Raw genomic sequence first — 8,585 nt, 5'->3', positions numbered from 1 at the left:
ATGAAAGCAAGGAGCCTGAAGACTGGAGGGTCAAAGCCAGCGAGCGACACCGGATATTCACCGCTTTTACCTTCAAAATAAAAGCTCTGCACGCCCTGACAAACAGGTGAGTGGGCAAACTTGGCTTCATTGAATCTATGCTTTGTTTGTATGGGTTTTCCAAAAATACAAAACATTACCAAGAATTTTTGGTCTAGTCCCAAATGCAAATATCTAAGAAAACTAACTTTAAAGTAACTTTTCTGATGGTTATGGTAGCTTAATATTGATTAAAAAAACAGTAGTGCCACTGGTGGATTCATTTAAAGCAAGACATTTTTCTTATGTTATAAATTAAATAATCTGCCAGTAGAATATTTTTTTTAATTTGAAGTGAGAAATTGCTTACTGAAAACAAGGTCATATGTCTTGCTTAAAAGCTACTTGTAATTTTTGTCTTATGTCAAATGTACTAAGATATTTGCACTGGAAAAGTAGACCAGACATATCTTGTGTGCTTATATTTATTTATTAAATTTTGGCTGAATTGGCTCTCCATACAACTAAATGTCTGAGTCAAAAATTTTCTAAAAAATTTTCAAATTTTTAGAGGAATCTTGAAATGTATGTTTTTTTTCTAGAATTTTTTTGACTTTTCAAACTCAGAAATGTCTATGTTTTTTCTAGAAAATTTCTGATATTGATCTCAAAATTTCAGATTTTTTCCCCCCAGCAGATTTGTGTTATCTCCAAATTTTAGAGTTTATTTGAACAGATTTTCAAATTGTCAAACTCAGAAATGTCCAAACTCTTTATCTCAAAAAATCTGATTTTTCTAACACATTTTAAGCTTTTTTCTAGAAAGCATATGATGTAAAACTGTCAGAGTTTTTTGGCGGAAACTCACTATGCATTTCATTCCATCTACAACAGCACTAATTCATTGTCGTATAAAATATTCCTGAAAGTGTTTTACCTGTAGAATTAAGCTTTATTTTGAAACTCCTTCCCGGAAGCGGTGTCTGCTCCTCGCGGCTGCCTGGCGGTTGGTCCCTGTCCAGAAGCGGGCGGCTGGCTGGATGATGGCGGTGTCGGTGCTGATGGTGCTGGAGCTGAGCCTGTACGCCTGCTGCTTCGTCTGTGGGATCGTGGCCGCCGCCTCCCTCACCATCGTCCAGGTGAGATTCCCGGCGGAAACCCCGGAGCTTTCGCCGGGGCTTCCGCCGGGCCGCCGCGCGCTCTCTTCCGGGGGAACTCGCCTCTCCGGTTGCTAAAAAGTTTAGAAAACACGGAACCAAGAGAGAAAGTCTTGCTGAAACTAAACGCTACCTTTATCTACTACCGTAGCAACTGGTCAACTTTGTTTCCCCCACAAATGCTTAAAGTTTTGACACGTAAATCCCTCCCACAGCGTCGTGCACTTTATCCTTGGTGTCACAACACTGAACTTTAACTTTATTCTGATTCCCAGCTTTTAAAGCGTATCAGCGGTTTTATTTATAACTATTATAAAGGAATATTTCATATTAAATGTCCAGCGGAAAAAAAATCTAATGTAAGAATCAGGAAAACACACGTTTGCCACGGCTGATCAGGGTTTTAAATGTTCGGTTTTATCTGTTTGGTTAGAAATGTTGGAGGAAATGTGAACATGTGCGGCAGTAATAAGCGAGTCTTGTGATCGAGTCGCTAGTCGCGCCCATCCTCTCTCTCCTGTATGGAGCTCTGGAGGTGCCAAATGTAGAAATCAGAGAAAATAATTTATTCATTTGTTTTAAAAAAGAAATCTTGTCAGAGAACCCGTGATATGAGATTTTAGTAGCTTTAATTTAGTAAAGAATGCAGCACTGTAATTGGAGGATGTTTTAAACACGTTGAAAACAATAAATAATATGGTCACCAGAGATAAAAAAATATATATATATATAAAAAATCACACACATCTGAAACGATAAATAGAATAGTTAATAAAGTCTGTAAACAAAATTGACCTTAAAAAATTTGTATCTCAGTGAAAATGATCAAGCTCCTTTTAATTTGTTATGTGATTAATTGCTCTTCCTTCAGGGTTTCCCACATGAAACTATCTAAGCCTGGCGGTAGGGCAATCATCCAGCAACTTTCACTGTGTTTGAGTTAAAAAATGTTTCAAGTTGAGAGGTAATTTTAAAATATTACTAGGTAATTATGTGCTGTTGGAAGACATTATGAATAATACTTAAACAGCTAAAAAGTCTTGTAAACCCTAAAATAAATAAAACAAGCAAAGCTTAGCCTGGTAGGGGTGCAAGTAAAGCCAGGTGGCCCGCCAGGCTTATACCTCTGTTCCTTATGTCTGCTTTGCAGACTTATATTCTTGTGAACATTTTGGATTTGCTCTGCGATCTCAAACCCGTCTTTCTCTCAGGGTAACTTCGGCGGTCTGTGCATGCTGTATGGACGCGTCAGCTATAATGCGACAGGAGACGCCATCGCAGTCCAGGCTTCCACGTCTGCCTCGCTGTGCTACTTTGTGTCGGCCATTTCCATCATGGTGGCGGTGGTGTGTTTCTCCCTGTCTGTGTACTGGGTGTACGCTTTCTGCATGGAGGGAGAAATGAGAAGGTGACGAGAGTCCGTCCTTGTGACGAGACATGGCAGAACATGTCCTGTCCTGCCATTTTTCAGATTTTAATCACCTCCCAAACCAGAGGAGTGACACTTGAAGCAAAACAAGCTAACCTGTTGTTATTCTTTTAAGCTCCAGGAACTGGAAAGCAATTGGTGACCTAATTTTTATAAAAACTGTCTGAAAGGTTTATTTTTTTTAATGATTTATTCCAAGTGAAACAGATTGATATGCTGCATTTAGATAAATCTGGAAAACATTAGTTTTGGGCGACTCCAGGCTCAATTTTTCTTTCTTGGATTATAACATTTCTGGAACTTTCTGCCACTAAAGGAACGACAAACCTGCAACAATAACATTTTCTGGACAATAAATTGTCCCAGACGTTATTGTGATAAACAATGATATTGTTTTGAGAAAATGTCAAGAAATATACAAGAAATTATTGTCAAAAGCAATAAACTTTAATTTCTGACAAACATTTAACACTGAAACTGGGAGACATTTTAAATGATCAACAAATCAATGCATTATGAAGTCTTTGCAAACAAAGTGCAAATATCTTAACACCCTGGAAATAAGACAAAACTATTTACAAGTTACTTTTCAGCAAGATATGGGAGCTTGTTTCAAGTCAATAATTCCTTAAATGATGAAGAACAAAGTACAGAATAAAAGATGGCGGCAACTTTCTTGCTATATTTAGCAACATTTCAGACAAAAATAAATTGGTATTGGCCAGAATCGGAGTAGGCCGATCAGACTTTTACAGATCGGCCAGAAAACTGCGATTGGTGCATTCCTAGTTTCAGCCGGCCCTTTATTTGAAATTATGTTTACAGAGACTTCATAATTCATATTGCTTGTTTTCTGTTTTCGTTTATTTATTTTGGATATTCAAAACATCTTCCAGTTCCATGTTCAATGTTCATCAGGATTTAAAGTTTGTTAATCTGTTGAGAATGTGTACTTGCATTATTATGCCATTAATATTGCATTACTTGAAAATGGTCTCAAAACAACAATATTATGTCAATAACTTCTGGTAATTATTGTGGCAGGTTTGCTGTGTGTCTTATCTGCCCTGTGGTTCAAGGCTCAGCTGAATCCTCCTTCCTGCAGGGAGCGCATGTGGCTGAACGTGATGGTGTTTGTGAGCGGCGTCTTTCTCTTCTTCCTGCTCATCACCGGCTGCATGCTGAAGATCGGCCGCGACTCGCTCTGCGACTCCATCCTCAAAACCGTCACCGGGGTCAAAAGGTGCTGCAGACACTCGCTCACCTTTTTCTCCTCTGGTCAGAAACCAGACGGGCTCAGACACGAAAATACAAACTAAACTAAACTCCTCTCAGCTTTTTATTTCTTAGTTTTCACAGGCAGCTGGATCTTTATTTTTCAGATTTTCTCTCTAAATATCATATGGGAGATGTTTTCTTTTGAATTTATTTGAACTGGTGCTGTCAAAAAAGCCAAACTTTGCTTTTCCTTTGTCTCTAAAAGACGTATCTATGTCTGATTAATGAGGACTTTACTCATATATCTTTAATACAGCTTTATTTTAGCTCTCAGTTACTGGTGGCCATGATGACCACCAACTGCCAAGAGGATCAAAGTTTTGACTAAGCAAAATTAATTCAGAAGATCAAATACAAACAAACATTTGCATCTGTAATATTGTCAAAGAAAAACCCTGTGACAAGAAGATTTATAATTTCTAAAAGATGAGGTTTTTTTCCATATAATTTTTTTATTTAATTAGTGTATGCAGAACAAACATTACAGACCAGCAACAAGCAAAAATATTTGTTGTTCTACAAAACAACTAGAATTGTGAACGAATAACAGCAACAACAATAAAATAACCAACCAACCAAAGTAAAACAACAACAATGGATCCATTCAAAACAAACACAAAATATAATCAAGTGCAACAGAAACGATAATGTGGTCCATCATAAAACTGCATACCATTCTGTAAAAGATGACGTCCACATTTTCTTTAGCTTTGTGTCTGAATTTTGTTTTTCTTTGTCTTCAAGTTGTGAAGAAGTTCAGAGAAAAATTTGGGCGAGTCCAATTCAAGGAACGTGGATCTACACCAACCTTCACAAATCAGAGGTATGGATCTCACCGCGTTCTGATAATCATGTTCATTCAGTACGCTTGATGCGCTTTGATTGTTTATGTTCCTGTTTTTGTGTCGCGTTGCTCCTCAGACAGCGGTCTGGGTCAACTTCTTCTTCTGGATCATCATCGGGACGTTGGTGATCGTCCAGAAGCGCCAGAGTTCGGGGGCGAAGCTCGTCCCCACGCCGGCCGGATCCCTCTTCGGCGAGCCGGGGGCGACCGCCGCCGAGACGGAGCCGTTCTTCAACCGGCCGCAGTAACACCCGCTGGGAAAACTGGAGACGTTTCTGATTTTATACCACATTCAGGTTTTTCTGTAATCAGCTGCGTACTTTAGTGAAAGTGATCACAGTTTGTGCTTTTGGCATCGTAATCCAAAGATTTAGGAATGTAACTAAAGCCAATTTAGGTTTATTTTTTTTTGTATTTTTTAAGTTGTTCAATAAAAAACTTTGTTTTTCAGCCAAAAATTGTGAAACCTTTAATGCTGCAACTTGTTTTTCATGGTATTTACCTTGAATTTTGTAAAAAAAATAAAAAAATAAATTCAACCACGTTCAGGAACACTGAGATAACTTAAGACATTTTTATTCACCTAAATCAAGTATTAAATATCAATATAACCTCTGAAGCTTCAAATGTGAATGTTTGCATTGATATTACTTGATGTTTTTGTGTTAAATCTGTAAAAAAAAAAAAGCCCTTATTTGAGAATAAATGTTGCTAAATGTCTCCCTCTGCTGGCCAATAGTAAATACATTTGTACTGGAATGAAGCTTGTTGTTTTTAAGATAAATTGTTAAATTGTGAAGTCACGTTTCTTTTAAGTGACTGCTGTATGCTGCAAACTAAGGAACTATATGTAAACTTCTACATTAGGAGAAAGTGATAAAGATTGTTTCAGTTTTCTGGCATCTAGAAAATAATGTGGATAATCCTCACTGACCTGAAACAGGAATGTTTTAAACACACATGTATTTAATAATTATGGCGTTATAGTACATGTTTTGGTAACCACATGAAGCTAATGGGATTATATTGAACCCACCTTGTATCAGTTCATACCCACAGATGTATCGGACTGTAATTTGCTTTAAAAGTATTTTTCTGTAGCTTGGGAACCAAAATTGGCTCCACATCCTTGTAAGTCCTGCACTGTCTCCAGCAGTCAGAAAAATACATTATTTTATCGAGTCTGCATGAAGATTTTCTCAGTTTGAACAAACTTATTTAGATTATCCTCATCCTTTTTGCCTGCAGTTCTGTTTTTATTGAGGCAGCTGTTGTGATGTATCTTTTTACGGCATATATTGATTAGTGAGCTCCTGAATATAAACCAGGCAGATAAAAATAGAGCAGGAGGAGAGCTTACACGTGCCTCAGCCTCTCCTTCCCCTAATGGTTTTATCTGAGGATTACCTGACCTCACTTTGAGGCAGACAGTGACGCTCATGCAGAAAAGCCTCCGGTGGCAGCCAGGACGGACACTTAAAACATCTGATCTGCAGCAGCAAAACTCAAACCTTAAGAAAGGATCTCTGGAGTTATATGCTTTTTTTTCTTTCTTAGATGTACAGGAAGTAAATCTGTGAAGAAAATCCAGGGACTATCAGACACTGGAGAACAGTGACCAGGACGAGGAAGCCGAGTCTCGGGAGAAAACCAGAAGACTGGAGATCAATCTGACCCTGGAATCGATGGTGAGAAGTTGTCTGAAGTGCCGGTTAGAAAAATAAGCAGTTAAATTACATCAAGAGATGATGATCAGAAGAAGGCAAACAAAGCACTGAGATAAGCCAAGATAAACCTCTAATCCCCTTCACACACCACAGATCAAATGTTGAGTTTCAGTGATTTCACACCTGATTGTCAATTGGTCTCTGTTCAATCGGGGACCAAAGTTGCAACGTCTGTTACATTTTCAGCTGGTGTGGTTTGCTTTCGTACTGCACTGTGTCAAACGAACCAAACCCTTTGAGAGACCCGTTTATCCTCCTCACCTGTGGAGGCGCTGTGCCAAGAACCATTGGAGGAACCGACAAACATCTGAAGGAGACTTGTAAACCGTAATGGAGCAGAACCAGATTTTAGTGGTTGTAGGATTTTCCTTTTGTCTTTAGCAAACGAAAACGAGGCAGTTCTCCAGCTGGCAATAGAGTAGTGCGTTTGTTTCTTGTTGTATTTACACAGAATGCGCTGTGCTGTAGGTCACTTCCTGCTTTGGAAATTGTCTCATTCACATGTGCATTCATATCAGTCCTTTATAAGCCATTTCAATTAAACTCTAGTTTATTTGTCCAGTTTGTTTGGGGAGCTTTCAATCAAACTGACGGAAAAAAATTAACTCTGGTCCGCCTAAAAACCAAAGTCTTGGTTTGGTTGAAATGAACTTTAGTCTTGTTACAAAGCACATGTGAACACCAAGCGGATCAAAACCACTCCAAAAGCAGGAGCAGCATTTGGGTTAAGGTTATGCTACAGCATGGGGCATTCTGGGTAAATACAACCAAAACAAATGCATCATTCAAGTACTAGAGGGAGAAATGTCTCATGGCAGAAAATTCCTACAACCGCTGAAACTGTAGAAATTGAAACCACTCCATTTTGTGGTATCAAAATGTCTCAACTTCCTTCTTTACCATTTGGAAAAAAAATAGGAAGTTGCGCTTGGTGTCTTCTTCATACACTATGTTGTTTCCTTCAGCAGCTTTTGAAGCAGCGCCCCCACAGGCGAGGCGGGGTACAGATTGCTTGGAGGCTTTGGTTCATTTAACTCAGTCCAGTGTGAAACTGAACCACAGCAGCTGAAAATGTTGCAACTTTGTTTCTCAATCAAACCGAGTAGTCCAGTTGATCAGCCACACCTCCCCAAACAAACCCAACTTTCTTGACAAGCAAACTACAGTTTGATTAAGTCCCTTAAAACATGAAGGTCATCAGTAGGTCATCTGTAAATGACCTACTGTTCACACCCACCAGTTGTGTCCCCTCGTCTCTGCAGGAGACGTCCAGCACCCAGTGCGACTCGGTGGTGGTGAGCGTGGAGTCGCTCCTGGGCGACGCCAAGCGGATGCAGCAGCAGTGCCGGGAGCGCAGCGAGCAGCTGTCCATGGCCGCCACGCAGCTGCGGGTGGAGTCGGCCGCCCTGAGGGAGCAGTGCGAGGCCACCCAGCTGGACATGGCCCGGATCCGCCGGCAGCTGGATGAGCTGCTGGACACCAAAGCGGCCTTTGAGGCCAGGGAGCGGCAGGCCCGAAAACTCAGCAAGCAGCTGTGAAGAGACCAGAGGAGGTTCTGGACGTTTGGACGGCGTCAGATAGTTCCCATGATCCTTTGACAGGGTCCAAAGTTCAACAATCACAGCACTACTGTTTGTTGTACACTGCATTTCCATTGACTGTATAATGAGGAAAAACGTTTTGTTGCTAGCAATTTGTTGGCCGTATCAAAATTCACAAAACTGCAACGGAAACATTTTCATCTCACATGATCAAGAAAACAGAGAGTAGCTGGAGAATAAAGTTAATGACTTATCGCGTGAGCAAACTCATTCACCTGTGATTTGAATTGCATTTGTTATTTAATATAAACTGCGCCATTGAGAAATTACATTTTTTCAATATTAGTAGAATATTGGCAACGTTTTCGTGCACAATTGTATTGGAAATGCAGCTGTAGAAATCCTTCTATTTACTTTTCTTAGTCATTATTATTATTCCAACTAATTTTCCGGTTTTGCAATGAAAGAACTGTGACAAAAAATATCCAAATTATTACCCCAGATTTCTTTGTCGCATTTCTTTGTGTCAAATAAACTTCTTACGACTCCGATCGTGATTTGTTTTTGTCAATCTCTTTGTCTCGTTTTGAT

General features: G+C 39.5%; 1 protein-coding gene across 2 annotated transcripts; it reads left to right on the top strand.

Moving 5' to 3' along the window:
• On the top strand, positions 1 to 8,545 carry tmem179ba (transmembrane protein 179Ba). 2 transcript variants are annotated; one of them, XM_055051211.1, is made up of 7 exons: positions 1 to 106; positions 996 to 1,157; positions 2,387 to 2,583; positions 3,710 to 3,847; positions 4,627 to 4,705; positions 4,804 to 6,414; positions 7,716 to 8,545. In XM_055051211.1, exons 2-6 carry the CDS (start codon positions 1,059 to 1,061, stop codon positions 4,972 to 4,974), a joined length of 684 nt encoding a protein of 227 aa, XP_054907186.1. In that variant the 5' UTR covers positions 1 to 106; positions 996 to 1,058; the 3' UTR covers positions 4,975 to 6,414; positions 7,716 to 8,545. The 2 variants fall into 2 exon arrangements, with proteins under 2 accessions (XP_054907186.1, XP_054907187.1); XM_055051212.1 differs by having other exon boundaries at positions 7,694 to 8,545.
• The last annotated feature ends 40 nt before the right edge of the window (positions 8,546 to 8,585 follow it).

Source organism: Poeciliopsis prolifica, unplaced genomic scaffold, assembly GCF_027474105.1.
Source record: "Poeciliopsis prolifica strain line A6 unplaced genomic scaffold, Auburn_PproV2 SCAFFOLD032, whole genome shotgun sequence".
NCBI classification, from domain to species: domain Eukaryota; kingdom Metazoa; phylum Chordata; class Actinopteri; order Cyprinodontiformes; family Poeciliidae; genus Poeciliopsis; species Poeciliopsis prolifica.
Note: the sequence above shows the minus strand (reverse complement) of the source record. Positions and strands in the feature narration are given on the sequence as shown.